This window comes from Danio rerio, chromosome 12 (assembly GCF_049306965.1).
Source record: "Danio rerio strain Tuebingen ecotype United States chromosome 12, GRCz12tu, whole genome shotgun sequence".
Lineage (NCBI taxonomy): Eukaryota > Metazoa > Chordata > Actinopteri > Cypriniformes > Danionidae > Danio > Danio rerio.
Window position 1 is genome coordinate 9,039,693 of NC_133187.1, and position 20,983 is coordinate 9,060,675.

General features: G+C 34.3%; 1 protein-coding gene across 2 annotated transcripts; it reads right to left on the reverse strand.

The window, feature by feature from the left end:
* Positions 1–439: 439 nt before the first annotated feature.
* On the reverse strand, positions 440–20,924 carry egr2b (early growth response 2b). Of its 2 annotated transcripts, none has more exons than XM_021480019.3 (2): positions 20,754–20,924; positions 440–2,171 (listed from the first exon to the last, which is right to left on the reverse strand). In XM_021480019.3, exon 2 carries the CDS (start codon positions 2,149–2,151, stop codon positions 1,096–1,098), a length of 1,056 nt encoding a protein of 351 aa, XP_021335694.1. In that variant the 5' UTR covers positions 2,152–2,171; positions 20,754–20,924; the 3' UTR covers positions 440–1,095.
* Positions 20,925–20,983: the final 59 nt, after the last annotated feature.

Below are 20,983 nucleotides of genomic sequence, written 5' to 3' on the forward strand. Positions count from 1 at the left end.
TTGTCCCAACTCTAAACGCGGGGGTTGGTAAACCTTCAACCACATAAAACCACAAAGACTCATACAGTGGCAACAATTATTTGTCAGTTATTTTTTCACACCTTATAGGCTACACTGTAAAGAGTGGTCATAATGTGTTGTAATTTTGTGTCAAATCAGTAAATCATAAAGTGAATCATTTTATGTTCATATATTGTTCCTAACTAACTCCGATTATTCATATTCCCCATCAAAAATGTTGCCTGAACAATAAGAGGGCTGTGAATATTCACACTCTTCCAGCATTTGTAAACAACATGTGTGGGCGCTGGACCTTACAATGAGTCAGAGCTCAGTGATGCCAAAACGGGAATGTCCCTTCAATTCTAATTCGCTTTTTCCCTTTATTTCCCCCCTTTTTAAAAAAATATGTAATAAAAATGAGTTGCAGACAGTTAAACAAGTTCACAATTCATGTGTTGTTTATTATTTTCAAGTTGACAAAGTAGGACATTATTGACCCGCGTTAGTCACTTCATAACAAATACATGTATAACAGTCCAAACAACCACAGAACAAACGATATAGTTCAGCTATATACATCCATGTTTAAGCACGACACAAAACAGTTTGTACAAAAATATATCTTCCAAAACTTTCATATTAAAGGCTAATGTACAATTTCATCCACGCCTCTCTGTACAAGATGAACGGACGAAAGGCACGACGATGGGAGAAAATAGTGATGTTAGACACCTCCTTGAAAGTTTAGTTTGTTTAAATTAACTTTTAAAAAAACGTAAGCACTCCACTTTCCAACTTTTAAAATCTAAGACACAATTCTCCCACGTGCTATCTAAGGTTATTTTATTATTATTATTAAATTAATTGGCCTAAATATTCAAACAAAGTGCGTTTGGGTCAGTCAGCATGCGACTGAGGCATTTAAAAACAACTTTGCATCACCTTTACTAAAAGTGTGCGCAAAGAAAGTGTCCATGTTTGGCACTGTGGTTTGATTTCACCTCATCAGTCCACCCAGTTTTAATAAAACACGAACGGTGCATTATTGTATTGCCTACATAGTGTTGGATATTGCACGGTCCAGTTGAAAGTTCACTGGTTTGAACTGGACGAGCAGATGCTCGTGGCGACGCCGCGCTCTGAGCTGGACACTCCTGTGGACGACGAGGAGGACTTTCGCTCTTTTTGTCGCAGGTGGATTTTGGTGTGTCTCTTTCTTTCGTCGCTCCTCGCGAACTTTCTCCCGCAAAAGTCGCAGGCGAACGGCTTTTCGCCGGTGTGCGTGCGAATGTGGGTCGTCAGGTGGTCGCTGCGACTAAAGTTCCTCATGCATATCCGACACTGGAAGGGTTTGTGGCCGGTGTGGATGCGGATGTGTCTGGTAAGTTCGTCCGAGCGCGAGAAGCGCCTGTCGCAGCCCTCCGCCGGACAGGGGTAGGGCCGCTCGTGCACGGGCGTCTTGCTGGGTCTGTTGGGGTATTTCCTTGGACGCAGGATTGGCCTGAGGGGCAAATTCTGCGGAGTGTAAGCTGTGGGTAGCCGGGGTCCGTCAGGCACTGGTCCCCCTAGCGTGAAGTTCCTGATAGTGTTCAGGGGGGTTAGAGGAGGCGGTAATTTGAAAGAGTCCAGCGGGCAGGAGAACGGTTTGCGGTCGGGCATCGACTGCATGTCCCTCTGGCACGGAGGTTGGAAAAAGCCGGCGTAGTCCGGGATTATAGGGAACAACCCAGAGTCGGCGTTTGGCTTTGGAGAGGAGTAGGATGGCGGAGGATATGAGATGGGACAGGTGGAGGTGGAAAGGAACGCAGACGGGTCTTGATAGACCTCTCCGCATCCAGAGTAGGGCGGCGGGGGGGAGTAGATGTGCTCCATGTCTGCTTGGTTCTGCGCCATGGTGCAGCTGAGAGTGCTGGAGAAGTGGCTGGGGGAGACTGAGGATGCAGGTGACGAGGATGCTGAGGATGGCTGGGTCATGCCCAGGATCCCCGCGCTCACGATGTTGATCACGCCCTCTGGGTTCCAGTTTCCCGGGTACTGGGAGTCGATGGAAAACTTTCCCATGTAGGTAAAAGTTTGGTTGCGAGGGCCAGCTGGTTGCGCGAAGCTGCTGGAGTAGGCTAAGTCGAGGGCGCGCTTCTCCGTGCTCATATCCCCGTTAATCAGGCCATCTGGAAGAGGGAAAAATGCACAGTTAGACACACACGAAAGAATGAATCATGAAAGAATGAATGAATCTTTAGTAAAATCTGTAAACATCTGACAACTGTAAAATAATGATGGACAACTTTTTTGCACTTGTCACTTTAATTTTAAAAAGCTATTCAACAAAAAGTGTCAGGGAGGAAAGTAATATAGTATTACAATCTTAAGTTCTTTTTTTACTCATTAATGAAAGTATGTCATGTTATTTTTGCTTTTTTACAGAGAAAGATAGGCTTAAATTTGGATGCATTACTTTTTTTGCCCAACACCGGCAACGAACTTCAGTTTACCCCTTTAAACATATAACACAGCAAACGCACGCTTTCAATGTTTTTAAACTACCAACATGAAATCATTAGCTCTCTAACGATATATAAACAGACAGCACGTGACTGAGACGCGCGCATCGTTCTTACCTCCTGCGTTTATCTGCTCGTAATGTCCTCCTAAATCGTTATATATAGTCACAGAGGCTGGCAGTGTTGTGGCAAGCTCGTCCACCGAATAGATGCTATCGGCAAGAGGGTGCACAAAGCCACCGAGACTCACAGGGGCTTTCTCCAAAGTTTTAGCTGTCATCGTGAAGTCCTAAGAAGCACTCGCTCGGATGTTCACAGAATGTGTTGTGTCTGTGCGAACGCGCGCACGAAGCGTTACATGTGGAAAGCTGTCAGTGATCAGTGAGTTTAGCGTTCACTGTGATGCCATCTGACGGCTCTGTGTTGCTGAATGACAGATCCTTGCGGAGCTGCTAGTGGTAGTATGTATTTATGGAGAGCCTATCAATGCGGTGACACGTCACTGACCATTTAAGGACTGGATGGCAAAAGAAAAGTAGCGCTGCGCGTTCTGATTGGTTGCGGGCACTGTGACGCGTTGAGGTAATACTTGTCAATGGAGAATCCTTTCTGTACGGGCGCTCGTGCATGAAAACCAACGAGCTGGGAGGGGAAATTAAAAAAGGCGCGTTGTTATATGTTTTAAATGATTTTAATCTGCAAGATAACACAAGCAATGCGTTTTTAGTGCTGAAAGATGCTGCATTTTAAATGAAAACGCTTCCGTTTTGATACAACATAACATTCTCAATCAGGAATTCCGGTTTATTTCAATGCCATACATGGTTTTATCCGGTAAACATCTACACCCCTTCGTCCATTTATGGAGCATATTCCGGAAATTGAGCATCGGAAACTAGCGAGTGTTGCCGAGCAAAGAGACGCGGCTCAGCAAGCATCAGAAAACCACAATCAAATGACGGAATTTCTACCTTTGCTTCAATGGCAGTCGGAAAGTGTGCTACATCTATTTGAATAGACCCCATGGTTTTGGAAAGAGGGAAACGTTTTTAGTAACTGTGTTACTATATATAGAAAACTACTGGAAAGTGTGTTTATTTGTTATTCTAAATTTAGACCAATATATTGTCATTTTATTATCCTCTAGTACATCATGTTAAATCGTCAATTCCGTACTGGATAGCTCAGAATACAGCACATTTTGCGCAAGGCTTTGAATTATTTTTAATTATTATTATTATAATTATTATTATATTAAAAACACAGAATTGCTTATTATAGTTTAATTAGTTAAGCATTTCTATCACTACTAAACTGCAGACCAAACAACTAAAACTTTCCAAATGTAAATGCCTGTATACGTAAATATAGAAATACTTTCCGCTGTGAGGTTTAAAGATGCGACCAAATAAAAAAGACGATAGAACTGAATTCCCCCCGTGGGTTTAGAAACTGCACTTAGTAAGATATACGGGGGAGGAGGGAACTTAGGTCGGAATTTGAGCCAATGATTTTATTTATTTTAGGTTGTGCATAATCAATTCACATTAAACGCATGTCCAAACTCACATCTCAGAGTGAAATATAATGCAAGAAAGTGAAAATAACCACAGTATTGCAATTATTATGTAATTATTGTAAAATAATACGTATTATTATTTCACAACATCACAATAAAAGGCTAGCCTGTTTTATTTAGGTGCGCCTTGGTGGACAAACTGTCACCTAATAGCTTATTCTACCTCATGTAATAATTTTTTACATTTTCATATAAGCCATTTGTGCTGTTGCCTTGACTAAATCCTCAGAAGTTCATAGAATAGGATGGAAAAATCACGTGTGTTATATTTTTCAAACTCCGCGCAACAGACTAGTCCGCTTTTGAGCGCGCGGCACGGTTGCCAGTGATTAGCCTAATAGTCAAGTCATAACTCAATTTTTGTACAAGTTATGACTGTTGGAATGCTCAAAATAGTGTGTTTTCAGGGCATACATTTTAATCTCTGGAAAAAAACTCTTCCATTGAACTTCCGACATCCCACACATCATAGACCGCCGGTATGACTGTGCGTAGATGGTCGCACAACTATAAAGACTTGACACCATTTAGCATACAGCCTTTAAAATATATAAAGCCCTGTTATCATCTAGACTTAATTCTCCAAAATAAGCCGGATTTCACAAGCATAGGCTGTGTTAATTCTATCCGTTTGCATTCCCTCACCTGCGTAATCCCCTTTTGTAGCTAAACATTTAAAAAATGAAAGCCTGATGGATTACAGATGGAATAATATAGCAGACACTAGAACTGTGCGCTGCTGTTTGTGGGGTGAGATCCTACATCTGAATACGCAAATTGATGTAGCGGGTTTAAAAATGTAAATAGTAAAGTCTATGTAAAATTATATTAGTTTAATTCAGTTAAACTGATTTAATATTATGCTGCCTGCAACTGTAAGTACGAATATACATACTGTAGATGTTCTGTTTTACATTTCGTGGGGTTTATTATTTCAGCCCTGCGTGGGTTTGTCATAGCCTATCATATGGACAGGGGGCAGTATATGTCCCGTTACCGCAGACTGACACTGCAAAATGCTTTGAGGTGTTTTTATTTGAGAGCTAAATCTTTGTATATTGTTATAAATGAGTGATATTAGATGTGGTTAAATAACCTCATCAGCATTTGGTCAGCATGTTAAATACGCTTTAAATATTATAGTGAAATTAGTTTTGTTTGGCACCAACAACTGTTTACATTTAATACTGGATTTTTAAATTAAATTCAGATTATAAAAACATTGTTTACACCAAGACAAACCAGTTCTTTGTCTGTTCAATAAAGAGGTACTTTGAGGAGCAATCTGTGGTTTATTTTTGGCATTGATTTGGAAACGTATTTTTCTAAATATATTTATGGATCGCCCCATCTTGATCTTATAAGTTTCAATTGTATTTGCGATTACACAACTCATAAAAAAATATAATTTTAAATGAGCACAAATTCTACTCTTTATAATGTGTATACTGTTAAAACATTTTCAACTCTTTTTCCAAGCATGAGAGGAACAATAAATATGATCATATCCTCTATATTTTCAATATCCAGTCATGACAGTATAAGCAATTTGTTTTATCCTGAACTTTTTGTCACACAGGGGCGGATTTAACTAATAATGAGCAAGGTAAGCAGCCGCTTAGGGCCCTATGAAATCTGAGGGCCCCCAAATACATGCCTAGAAGTATAAATGATACGTATAAATTATATATTACATTGTTTTTTTAATCATATTTTGTATAGTGAGGGTCTAAAATTTTTAGTTTTAACGTACTTATTACATCTGCGACTTCAATCTTGGAGCAGTCAAATCAATAAAGATTTAGTTTTAAAAATGAAATAGTTCATTTATTGTTTTTAGTTGTGAATTCATCCCAAGTAAAGAAATTGTTTTAAAAGTTTTACAAGGTGCTTTACATGTTATTAATTTTTGCATTAAGAAAAAAGACAAGGAGATCGAATGATACACAAAAGGTGCACTGTAAAAAAAAATCTAATTTTCACAACATGTTACTGTAACTTTTCACAGTAAAATACATTAGTATTACTTTACAGGATTTAACTGTAAAAGTTCACAGTAATGCGTTGCATTCAGAATTTTATTGTGAAATCAATCAAATTTGCATGATTACAGCAATTTACTGTAAAAATGGCTATATCTTTAAGATATATCTAGCTGCAGAACTGCATAACACAGCTTCAGGCACACACATTCTAGCACAAACGATTTAGGCAAACCATATATAGTAACTAACTCTTTAGCATTATCACCACCTATTGAATTTCGCAAATATGGTTTCCCATTTCAGTCATTTTATTATATCATAACGATTATTTTAACATCTCTGCAGTTTCTGAACTCAAATTATTTAAATAAAAGTAATTGGCTGAAGACACTTATGATTTAATCATGTGTCCACAAACACAAAGAAAACATAATAGACTGTAATTGTAGGATTATGTTTAATAAACTAATTCAGGATCTTAATATTATCATACCTGGTTAAAATCACTGTTGTAAAATATAAAAAGCAAACAATAATGTGTCACATTAAAATGAATTTCTATAGTTAATCATTCAAACAATATATATATATATATATATATATATATATATATATATATATATATATATATATATATATATATATATATATATATATATATATATTTATTAACTGGTTATCTTAACTGATTGTTTATCTGATTATAAACAACTATCTTTTACTAAACTGTCACAGCTGTTAGTATAATATATATATATATATATATATATATATATATATATATATATATATATATATATATATATTCTCGATCGCAATATCTGTGAAATAAAGTAAACACTATTGTTTATTGTGTACAATATTTATTAACCAAATCAAAATATATCGATGACGATGTCCAAGAAGACGTTAATAACTTTAACATTCGTCGTAACCATAAATAGTTTGCCGATTGTGTGTGCCTAAAACATGTGTCGTTCTGTGGGCCTGCAGCTGGATATTATTGATATCTTTTACATGTTAGTAATAGAAATTTAAACTCTTTTTATTTCATCCAACATAGACATTAATACATTAATGAACTTTCATGTTAGTTTTGGGATTTTTTTTTGATATTTATAAATAATAGAATGTTATTGCAGATTGGTTACATCTTCAAAAATAACTTGAAAGAAAATCATCCTTTATTAAAACGACATGTCATACTAAATATTCATTTTTGGGTGCACTGAACCTTTATTTAATTTTATAAGGTTAACATGGAAATATGAAATATTTTTTTATGAACAAAACGATGTGATAAACTGGAACAAAAGTCATTGATTCATACAATCAAACACTGTTAAACATCCAAAATGATTTCAAAGTCAGGGTGAATGTCAGAATGACTAGCTGAGGAAAGCCTGCTTTACAATAAAATATAGTTAAATCTACAAGATAACACTGTGAAATCACAGTCATGGACGTTACTTTCTACTGTGAAGTCACACGGTATGGCTGATGATTTAACGTAACAAAATCACAGTAAATTACTGTTAACTACCTCAGTAATTTGTTGTGAATTTACACACAGTATTTTACTGTAAAAGTAATGCAGTTATTATCTAGTAATTACTGTGAATTTAAGGTAATTTTTTTTACATTGTGCATTTTAGAACTTTGTTGTACCAAGGCATTGCTTATGGCCCCAAAATCACAAAACACCCCCCCCCCCCCTGTTGTCACATATACTCACTTATATCATACAATACATGGCTTTGGCATAGTTACAAGCCAACTTTCATTTCCAAATAAGTCTAATGATCCCTATTATTAAAAGAGAATTCTTCATATTTTGCTATTGCATATTTTTCCAGTTATCATATCTGTAATAATTCTAGCATGTTTCCCATAAATAATAATAATAATAATAATAATAATTTTACAAATTTCAAAAATAAATATTCTCTAGACCTGACATGCCCAAACTAGGGCCAGCAGGCCAACGTTGGCCCGTGGTAACCTTTGATTTGGCCCACCATCCAGTCTGAGAAGAGACTGATGGAAGGGGTTGGGGCGAATGCCTGTAACTGAGATGGTCATTTTTAATATATCATAGCTTTTTTGATTGTTTTATTGCTGAGCTACAAAAATAAGCAAATTAAAATTAAAAGTTTTAATTAGATGTTGTAAATTAATCAGATGTTCAAAAATACTGTAAATACTGTCAATCTATGGACAGAGAACAATGGCATTTTACTCCATTCTGTTATAAATGGGATTGTTAATACTGTTAAAATACTGCATTAGTTAATAGAAAGCAATGATTTATAGTATTTTTAAGGATTATTAATTACCTATGGCAAATTTAATGTAATACAGTTCGATAAATTTACTTTCGGCCAACAACCCTCAATTAATTTAGCTTTTTGGCTTTTTATAAGAAAAAGTTTGGGCACCCCTGGTCTAGACTGAGCATAATCCTCATTTTTTGAAGAGTATCTCATTATCAGTTCAATAAATTGAGCATTTTTGTGTTCTTCAACCTTGACAGAAGCTTGAATGGGAGTCTAAATCGGCCCCACACACAGGAAACCTCAGATCACGCCCCCTGTTTTGATAGTACAATAAAAAAAAATCCCCATAGCTTCCTGTTGTCCGTCAATCAATGAGTATTTTTATCGCCACCCATGCAAGCTCGGGCTATTTTTGAGAACGTGTTGCTGTCATCATAAGCATGGCTTGTGAACAGTTTGTGATCTCATAACGCCATCAGAGTGTCTGAATAAATTACAAATGAAGCCATCTGTTGCCACTGCATGCACTTATCACTGGTGGAGGGATACTATTACTGTGATGCTATAGTGTACAGATCAGGGCCCATGTTCACAGAACATCTCAAGGCTAAATGTAGCTCATAATTTGGAAGATCTTCAAATGAATGGATGTGCCAGTCCTAAATTTCTACAGAGTATTTCATAAAACATTTTGATGTTAAAACTAGCTTCTAAATCTGTGAAAAGTTAGTGAAGAGGACTCCTAAGTCACTAAGACCAAATCAAAACTTAAATCTTAAAATGGCTGTTGTGAGTGAATTGCATCAGAATGAACATTCAGTACACATATTTGATGGTATAGCTTTTAAAATATTAGCTTAGAAATACGCTTTAAATAATGTATTTCTTTCCTTAAGAAGTTTGGCAAGAAGGTACACCCCATTCACACGGGGCTTCAGTGTCAACGCTTGACAGAGGGTGTGTCTGAAGTTGGGGCTGACGCGATCGTCATAGCAGTGTCAGCCAATGAAATTAGTCAGCAATAGGCCACTGTCTGAGCTGGTGTATTTGCATATAGAGATCTGATTGGCTGACACTTCCGTCGGCTTTGAAAAGCTGAGCAAGTCTCAACTTCTGCAGCGAGCAAGGCCTCTGAAGCAGCGCCAACGCATCCACAATGCAGTTCGGCAGCGCCTGACGTCACTCAAAGTTCAAAGTAAATAGGAAGCGTTGAAGCTGACGCCCCGTGTGTATGATCATTGGTCGTTATCTTTTACATTTGCATTGTCATCCATGATTATTCTATTCTGTTAATTAAAAGTTTTTATATACGTCTCTGCTAATTGTTTACAAAAAGCACACATCTAAGAGGCTAACAATTAGCATATACACTAGCCGGCCACTTTATTAGGTACACCTTGCCAACTGCTTGTTAATGCAAATTTGTAATCAGCCAATGACATGGCAGCAACTCAATGCATTTAGGCATGTAGACATGGTCAATACAATCTGCTGCTGTTCAAACTGAGCATCAGAATGGGGAAGAAAGGTGATTTAAGTGACTTTGAACGTGGCATGGTTGCTGGTGCAGTTTATTTCAGAAACTGCTGATCTACTGGGATTTTCATGCACAACCATCTCTAGGGTTTACAGAGAAAGGTCAGAAAAGAGAAGATATCAATTGAGCAGCAGTTCTGTGGGCGCAAATGCCTTGTTGATGCCATAGGTCAGAGGAGATTGGCCAGACTGATTTCAGCTGATTTAAAGCCAACAGTAACTCAAAGAACCACTTGTCACAACCGGGGTATGCAGAAGAGTATCTCTGAACGCACAAAATGTCCTACCTTGAGGCGGATGGGCTACAGCAGCAGAAGACCACACCAATTGCCACTCCTGTCAGCTAAGAACAGGAAACTGAGGCTACAATTCGCACAAGTTTACCAAAATTGGACAATAGAAGATTGGAAAAACGTTTCATCTTTGCCACGAAGGATTAAGGCAGTTCTGAAGGCAAAAGTGGGTTCAACCTATTACTAGTAAGGTGTACCTAATAAAGTGGCCGGTGAGTGAGCTTGTTTTATTAGTGACACTTGGGCTGTATTTTAAATATTTATTTGAATGTGGCAAGATTTTTGTTTTAGCCTAAATTGTGAATTTATACAATGTAAAAAGTGAACCATGCAGGAAAAAAAAAGTTGTTAGACTTAAAAAATTAAAGCTGCAAGAGATCTTTGGAAATTCTAAAGTTAGCCAGATAGCACTGAAAGCCTACGTCCCATATAGAGTCACACCTCCAGAAAGTATGAATGTGCTCTGGGCAACATCACTACAATACATTACATATTCTTCACCACAAAGAACACTTAAAGATTTAGTACAGGTAGTAATAACAATAAAAAAAGATGGTTGGTTGTAGATGTTTGCCTGACACTGTCTGTGTAATGAACAGGGTGCGTAGAAGTATGCAATTACATATTTTGACAGGTGTAACGGAGGTTTTACAGAGCGTTTTGATTGGACAAACTTTTCTTGGTTCTACACCTTTTACAGGATATTAAAATACATTTAAATACATTTGGACCACTTCATTTAATGATTGCTGGACCTCATAAATATAGGCTATATGTCATCATATTCATCTACAAATCATTTTGATAAATTTTTAAATATATGTAGCATGTACATATGACATATTTGATTCCTCTATGCACCACTAGAAGGAAGCCCGCGTACCACAGTTTGAGAACCACTGGCTTACGCATTTGAAGTGGTGGTCCTAATCTGTTGACGTCAGTTTGAGCCACAATATTCATAACCACGCCCCTCCTGATGTTAGTTTACTACAAGTACATTTTGCAAAAGCTTCGCCCCCTACTAAATATTCAGTTTCAGTCAGAAGTAAATCATCATATTGAAATAAAATCTTCAACAATTTTTGGATTAATCTCTGGAAATTATTAAATACAATGTTTATTTTGCTGGCGCACTTATTGTTAATGTTATTGATTAGGTTAATTGTTAATTCATATTTAGTCTTACAATTAATCCTTGCAAGTTAATCAACTGAATTGATTTGTGTAATCTTCGATCAAAATCAGAATATTTGCTTCATCATTTGGAGTGGCGGTTCTTCTCTGTTGACTTCTGCCACAGTATTTCCAACCACGCCCTTCTTATTGCTAGTTTATTACAAGGGCATGATGTGATAAAGCCACGCCCCCTACTAAATATTCAGTATCAGTCAGAAGTAAATCAACATACTGAAATAAAAGTCTCTGCAACATCTGGTCCACACAGACTTTAAGACTTTTCCCCAGTAAAAGTTTTCAAAAGGTCTCACCCTCTTTGTGAATAGGTTTCAAGAAGAAAAATTTTATCAGTAATTTAGAGAACTCTTCGAATATTTCGTGAATACAAGCCCAGGGTTTCTGTTGACCTCTAAGAAGTATGCAAAAAGCTAAAAGTCTAATTAGTTGTTTAGCACAGCCCCCACGCCTGTCATGAGCCTAAACTGAGTGGACCTTCAATGATTTAAAATAGTCTCCATGCATCCGTAACCTGTCTGCGGTCCCCTCTAGTCCACACGGTCCGCTCTGAATCTTTTATGGCCGCTGTCGCTCAAGCAGGCAATTAGTAAAGAGGTCGTGTCGTCATAATGACATCTCAGTAGATATTGACTGGAGTGCGTCCCCGCAAATCACCAAAACGCTCAATAGAGAGCCTGAGCGAGCAACACGCCACAGTTACATTATCACCCGTGGACGTTTAGTGCCGAACAGCTTTGCATGTTTGTCAGGCTCTCTGCTGTTTTTCTTGTCCGTGAATAAAGACTGCATGGGGTAATGTGACAGACAGTGGCCAGACTGATTACAGGGACGTGTCAGGCGCCGTTAATGGGGGAAGCCCCTGAACATTGTCTCGGTTCGGTGCCTGAACATCCATAATGAGGAGGTAATGAAGCTGGGCCTGTTTCTGCTGGATGTATTAATTGCAAAAGGCATCGGCTGCAGAAGACCTTTAACTGTTCTGCAAGGCTGTAGGAATTTGCATTGAGATAAAAACTGTCACAGATTTATGACGCACAGTACACTCTCTGAAAAAAGGGCAGAAATTGTTTTTGTAGGTCTACAGTTTTTTTTAGTTGAGCAGTAACCTTGGCACATTAATTAGTTTTTTTTTACAGTAAAACTTTTGTTCTGGATCAAGTTGGCTGTAGTTGTATGATACACGGTAAAAGATTACTGTATAAATTACAGTAACTTACTGCCAATTTTGGTTGCCAAAATTGCCAATAAGTTATTGTTAATTGTTGTAACGTTTTTACAGTTTTTTTTAACCGTGTACAGTTTGTCAAAACCACACAAAAAAAATTATATTTTTTAATTTGTTGAGAATTATTTTATATGTGACCATGGACCACAACTTATATTGTTCTGAATCAAATTGGCCATGGTTTTATGGTAAAAAATGCACTGTAAAAATTACAGTACCTTACTGGTAAGTTTAGTTGCCAGTATGACTGTAAATCTATAAGCACATTGTAAATTAATAATTCCAATTTACTGTATAATTACAGTAATTTACTGGCAATTTTGGTTACCAGTACAACTGTACATTTATAAGCACAGTGTAGATTAATAATTCCAATTTACTTTATAAATTACAGTAACATGCTGGCAATTTTGGTTGTCAGTGTGACTAAATTTATAAGCACAGTATAAACTAAAAATGACAATTTACTGTAAAATTACAGTAACTTACTGCCAATTTTGGTTGCCAGTAAGACTGTAAATTTATAAACACACTGTAAATTAATAATTACAATTGTAATGTAAAAAAATTCAGCACAATTATAATTACTTATTTACAATGTGCTTGTAAATTTAAAGTCTTACTGGCAAAAACAATTTGCCAATTAATTATTGTAATTTTTAATCACACTAAATTACTGGCAATTTTGGTTGCCAGTACAACTGTAAATTTATACGTACAGTGTAAATTAATAAATACAATTTACTGTATAAATTATAGTAACTTACTGCCAATTTGGATTGCCAATATGACTGTAAATTTATAAGCACAGTGTACATTTAAAAATGACAATTTACTGTAAAATTACAGTAATTTACTGCCAATTTTGGTTGCCAGTAATACTGTAAATTTATAAGCAGTGTAAATTAATAATTACAATTTACTGAATAAATTACAGTAACTAACAGCCAAGTTTGATTGCCAGTAAGACTAGAAATTAATAATTACAATTGTAATTATAATGTAAAAAAATACAGCACAACTGTAATTATTTATTTTTTATTTTAATTAATTAATTATTTATTTATTGCTTGTGCATTTACAGTTGTACTGGCAACCAAAATGTCCAGTAAGTTACTGTAAATGTTTTACAGTATTTTTATTACAGTGTACAATTAACCTAAACCAGGCAAAATCAATTGTTCTGAAATATTGTTCTGATTCAAACTGGCCATGGTTTTGTGGTAAAAAAAAATACTGTAAAAATTACAGTAACTTACTGGTAAGTTTAGTTGCCAGTATGACTGTAAATCTTAGAACACATTGCAAAATAATAATTCCAATTTACTGTATAAATTACAGTGATTTACTGCCAATTTTTGTTACCAGTACGACTGTAAATTTATAAGCACAGTGTAGATTAATAATTCCACTTTACTTTATAAGTTACAGTAACTTACTGGCAATTTTGGTTGCCAGTGTGACTGTAAATTTATAAGCATAGTGTAAATTAAAATGGCAATTTACTGTAAAATTACAGTAACTTATGACTGTAAATTTATAAGTAGTATACGTTTAAATTAAAAATTACTGTAAAATTACAGTAATTTACTGCCAATTTTGGTTGCCAGTAAGACTGTAAATTTATAAGCACAGTGTAAATTAATAATTACAATTTACTGTATGAATTACAGTAACTAACTGCCAAGTTTGATTGCCAGTAAGACTAGAAATTAATAATTACAATTGTAATTTTAATGTAAAAAAATACAGCACAACTGTAATTATTTATTTACAAGGTGCTTGTGCATTTACAGTTGTATTGGCAACCTAAACTTACAGTAAGTTAATGTAAATGTTTTACAGTATTTTTTTACAGTGTACAATTCACCCCAAACCAGGCAAAATCAGTAAAAACACTTTTTTTCATTGTGTTGAAAATTATTTTATATGTGAGCATGGACCACAACTTACATTACATCAGGATATTTATGGCAATTGTACATGAGTCAAAATTATAGATATTTCTGTTATACCAAAAATCTTTAGAATATTAAGTAAAAATCATATTCACTTAAGATAAGTAAGTAAATTAGTAAGCAAATAAGTAAATTCTGAACTGTATATTTATCAAAAAGCAATTTTTGATAATTAATTCAGATTCTCATTTATTCATTCATTTTCTTGTCGGCTTAGTCCCTTTATTAATCTGGGGTCGCCACAGCGGAATGAACCGCCATTCCAGCACGTTTTTACGCAGCGGATGCCCTTCCAGCCGCAACCCATCTCTGGGAAATAATTCAGATTCTATATGTTTTTTTAAAAAAGTTATGTTGATTTATTTTTTTTGTTTCTGTTTCTTACATTTCATAAATCCCCAAAGACCACACTTGCAGCTAAAAGGTTCAACTACTGAAGTAGAAATTCACCTATACTCTTGGTTGAGGGTGAGTAAACTAACAACTATTTATTTTTGGTGAACTACGCCTTTAAAGGGGATAACTGTCTCATTGACATCCGAAGTTTCTGATAGTGTACATAATGCATTATGGATCTTTCATATTCATAGCTGCACTAATAAGATCACAGCTGCTATAATATGAACTTTACTATTACTAAGTGTTCAATTGTCACTGTAAGACAGCTCCAGAAGAAAGCTCAGCTCGACACACAAAAGCTCTCAATTTTGCACAGAACAGCGACAATCTTTGCCACTGACTGGCGCATCTGAATGCTTCACATTTTCAGGGATTCTTGCGTCCTCCCCCACAAATGAAAGAAGGAAACTTCTTCAGATGCATGTGTCTTTTGTTGTACGCCTACAGATGCAAAAATGTTTGCACACTGTGCAGAAGCGGCCCGCTTTGGCAGAGCGTGCCGGGCCCGCCGAATGCCCATTGGCAGCTGGGATCTGGCTGTCCCTGCTGGGAATGATGGTCTCAATGTAATGGACTCCCACACATGGCAGCCACTGAATTCAAGAGCTTTCTTTCTTGCATGTGCTCGAGGTCTCGAGAGGTCAAATGACTTCTGCACATTGAGGATACATAGAATGACATCCTTCTGCATCAGCCTTTGCATTGTTTTTCCTCTCTGTTTCATTGTTCTCTATTACTCATCAAGTTGGCTGTGAGATCGGCACACACAGCAAAAGGCAAAATCAGACAACTGTACTCACAAATTAAGTAAATAGGTCAGTTTACAACCTTTATCTTTATTACAGGTTACTTAATTTGTCAAATAATTTCTAGGCACATAATTTGCGAAATTTAGGCTGTGTACACTGTAAAAAAAAAGACAATCAACATTGTCTTATTCATGGATTACATTACTCAAAAAAAAAAAAAAAAAACTACATAGAATCTAACAAAATATCTCAGCTCTTTGGGTCAAATGTAATTCACTAGCTGCTGATCTACCTCAATTTTTTGAATTGGGATTTTTGAAGTGCTTTCTGAAATGTTTAAGCTGCAATTACTGCCAAACCCAATGCTTATAATTCTGGGATTTTCTGAAGCATTTGTTGTCAAACACACAAAACAAACTGCTCTCATGCAGCTTAACTATGGAGCCAGATCACTCTCAAAAATATAACATTTCACAATTTACATTTACAATACTTCATTCGAAAATTCTAAACACAATTCATAAATGCGCAAATCCAATTTGTAAATTTAAAACACAATACAAAAATGCGCAAATGCAAATTATAAATTAAAAACACCATTCATAAATACGCAAATCTAATTTGTAAATTCAGAACACAATTTGTAAATTTAAAATACTATACATTAACATTCATTATATTCAAACGCAATTCGTAAATTCAAAACGCAATTCGCAAACTCAAAACACAATTCATAATTAAGCAAATCCAATTCGTAAATTCAAAACGCAATTTGTAAATTCAAAACACAATTCATAAATACGCAAATCCAATTCGTAAATTCAAAATGCTATTCGAAAATTCAAAAAGCAATTTGTAATTTCAAAACGCAATTCATAAATACGCAAATTTAATCCGTAAATTCAAAACGCAATTCATAAATTCAAAACAAAATTCATAAATATGCAAATTCAATTCGTAAATTCAAAACGCAATTCTCAAATTCAAAACATAATTCGTAAATTTAAAACACAATTCATAAATACGCAAAACCAATTCGTAAATTCAAAACCCAATTTATAAATTTAAACCACAATTCATAAATACGCAAATCCAATTAGTCAGTTCAAAACGAAATTCGTAAATTCAAAATACTATTCATAAATATGCAAATCCTATTCATAAATTCAAAACACAATTTGTAAATTCAAAACACTATTCATAAATACGCAAATCCAATTCGTAAATTCAAAATCCAATTCGTAAATTCAAAACGCTATTCATAAATACGCAAATCTAAGTTGTAAATTCAAAACGCAATTCGTGATTTCAAAAACCAATTTATAAATATCCAAATCCAATTTGCAAATTCAAAACGCAATTCGTAAATTTAAAATGCGATTTATAAAAAAGCACATCTGGTTCGTGAATTTAAAACACAATTTGTAAATTAGAAGGTAAATTTGTGAATTGTTTTGAATTGTGCATGAATGAGTTTTATTTTTGAACGTATTATTTTTGAGACTGATCTGACTCCACAAAAAGTGTGTACTACTGTGATCACATCACTTTCGTCTATGTGTATAAAACAACTTTAAGATCTATCTATCTATCTATCTATCTATCTATCTATCTATCTATCTATCTATCTATCTATCTATCTATCTATCTATCTATCTATCTATCTATCTATCTATCTATCTATCTAATCAAGTCATTTTATCATGGAATCTATTTTCTTTCCCAAAACCAAAGTGAGCCTCAATAAGTGAGAAAAAAGAAAGGTCAGAGGAATTGCTGTAACTTCTTTACGCATTTGGAGGGGAAAAAATAAAAGGAGGAAATGACCCAATTTACAAATCCGCTCCAGGAATGGAATGTCTCCCAATACTGGTCAGGCATATGACAATACGACATAAAGCAAGCTGTCAAGTTACGCCCACAAAAATTTAGATGAGGGTGAATGGACACAAACCTGCTCCAGAGCCAGCTGAGATCTGAAGACCAGCCGTGGGAGACTCCGCAACAACAGCAATTGTTCTTTTAACCGAGTAGGAGGCCGTTTTTCTTAGTGATTTTGTGTAGGTGTTACTTTTCTATAGATGCTCACCTTCAAAGCACTTTTGCATTTGTGCTATTGGTATTGGCAAGCAATTATTGTCCTATCTGCTTTTTTGGGGGAAATAACAAATCGGTTTGATTTTCCCATTTATGTACAAAAGGATTATTGAGACCGCATTCCATGGCCTGTAGAGAAATTCATTGTGTCCCTATTTTTAGCTTAATGCAAAATTAGTATTGAAGTTTTAACTCTTAAGTGATGTGAAGCAAGGAAACTTTCACAGTATTTCCTATAATATATATTTTTTTCTGCAGACAGATTTCTTATAGTTTTGGCTGGAACAAAAGTACACTGTAAAAAAACCTGGATGCCTTAAATTTTTAAGCTGAATCAAATATACCTTATGTGTCTATTGAACTTATATGATAAATGTTAACCTGACTTAAAACAGCTTGCATAATTTATAAAATTAAGTTATAACATGATAAACTTAGTTTAATATGTTAATAAACTAAAAACATATGTTGTCAGGACTAATTGATCATACTTTTTTTTTTACAGTGTACTTTAACTATAAAAAATCTGTCTCCAGAAGGAAAATGTATTAGTATTATTGTTAGTGCAATTTAAAGTCTCAACTAATTAGGTTAATTAGGCAAGTTACTAATAATATTGACCATAAAATTATTACAAAAAATGTTATTCCAGCTAAAACTAGAAGTAATAAAACTGTTTCCAGAAGGAAAAAATATTAGTATTATTATTTATAATTATTAGCTTTCCAGTGATTTAAAAAAATATTTTTCCCAAGTGCTTTTGTAAATGGATTGTTTTAAATAGTTTTAATAACTAGTTTTAAATGTATTAAAATAAATTAGTCATGTTCTAACTTCATTGTATAAGTTTCGCTAGCTGTTTTAAGTCAGCTTAACATAAAATAAGTTTAATGGACTTATTAGGTTGATTGAAATGAAGCTTAAAAATATACTAAAAAAATCTCATTTAAAAGCACTTTGGAAAATTATTTTGTAAATATCACAACCTAATAATAATTATATATATATATATATATATATATATATATATATATATATATATATATATATATATATATATATATATATATATATATATATATATATATATATATTAGACAATAAGTCAGAATTATTAGCCTCCCGTTGATGTTTTTCTTTTTTAAATATTTCCTAAATTATGTTTAACTGAGCAAGGAAATTTTCGCAGTATATCTGATAATATTTTTTCATCTGGAGAAAGTCTTAATTTTTTTTTTTACAGCTAGAATAAAAGCAGTTTTTTATTTTTTAATAGCTGTTTTAAGGACAAAATTATTAGTCCCTTTAATCTATATTTGTTTTGGATAGTCTACAGAACAAAGCATCATTATACAATAACTTGCCCTATAAATTAACCTAACCTGCCTAGTTACCCTAATTAACATAGTTAAGCCTTCAAATGTCACTTTAAGCTGTATAGAAGTGTCTTGAAAAATATCTAGTCAAATATTATGTACTGTCATCATGGCAAAGATAAAATAAATCAGTTATTAGAGATAAGTTATTAAAGCTATTATGTTTAGAAATGTCTTGAAAAAAATCTTCTCTCCGTTAAACAGAAATTGGGCAAAAAAATAAACAGGGGGGCGAATAATTCTGACTTCAACTGTATATTGTCATGACTAATTGATCATATAATTGTTTACAGTGTCGTTACAGTTTTTGTAATAATTTTAAGGTCAATATTATTAATAATTTGCTAAATTAACCTAATTAGTTAAGACTTTAAATTACACATAAAGCTGTATACTAGTATCTTGCAAAATAAATAGTAAAATATTAAGTTCTGTCATCATGGCAAAGTTAAAACGAAATTGTTTTTCAAAACAATGTTATTAAATGTTATTTTCAAAACTGGTTATTAAAACTATTATGCTTATAAATATGTTGGGAAACACTTGGGAAATATATACATTTAAAAATCACAGGAAAGCTAATAATTATTAGCCCAGTTTCCCCAATTTCTGTTTAACGGAGAGATTTTTTCAGCACATTTCTAAACATAATATTTTTAATAACTCATTTCTAATCACTGATTTATTTTATCTTTGTCATTATGACAGTAAATAACATTTTACTAGATGTTTTTTAAGACACTTTTATACAGCTTAAAGTGACATTTAAAGGCTTAACTAGGTTAATTAGGTTAACTAGGCAGGTTAGAGTAATTAGGCAAGTTATCGTATAATGATGGTTTGTTCTGTAGACTATCAAAAAAAGAAAAAAATTAGCTTAAAGGGGCTAATAATTTTGTCTATAAAATGGTGTTTAAAAAATGTAAAACTGCTTGTATTCAAGCTGTAATAAAACAAATAAGACTTTTTTCTAAAGAAAAAATATGATCAGACATACTGTGAAAATGTCCTTGCTCTGTTAAACATCATCTGGAAAAAATTGCAAAAAATAAAAATAAAAATAAAAATCAAAGGAGGGTATATATATTCATTTATATACACATGGAACTCTCTTATTTCGGCATTTTTATAAATCCTAAAATTCACAATTTATTTAAATACTTAAGCAAAAACAATATATATATCATATTAAATATTCCAATATATATGAACTAAACACAGAAGCATTTAATATAAATTCTCAACTCTATTAGTCTAATCACATGCATTTTATTCTAATTTGACGTTTTAAATGACAGCGTGCCATCAAGTCAATTTGAAACACTCATAATACATAATTGCTCGCATGAACAGTCGAGAGCAATAATACCTTTCTGGTCCAAAAAAAAAAAGTTTGCCCTGTATTCTAATATCCCATTATCCACATTATCTAAATTAAGGTCTGTGCTCACAGAGACAAGTACAGTACACCCACAGGTTCAACATCATGCAGCATTACAGTGCATTAAAGTGCACACACACACACACACATACACACACACACACACATGCTGAAACACATGAAGAAACATATACTCACATTATCAGTGCGGCATGAAGAGTGGCTCTTTGTGACTTGCCATCATATGAGTGGGTTCCTCCAAAGAGCTCCAACCGCTCCACAGCAGCTCCACACACACACACACACACACACACTCCTGGGATGATCTGCAAACTGATCTGCTTTCAAACTGATAGTCTATATTCTGCCATGTGGCTATATGAGGTTGCTGGCTTACTCTCTCTTGCGCTGTTTTATGGGGGTGTAAC

Bases quoted from the DNA above. Each gene is read 5' to 3' on its own strand.
- egr2b (XM_021480019.3), bottom strand. From the start codon at position 2,151: ATGAGCACGGAGAAGCGCGCCCTCGACTTAGCCTACTCCAGCAGCTTC.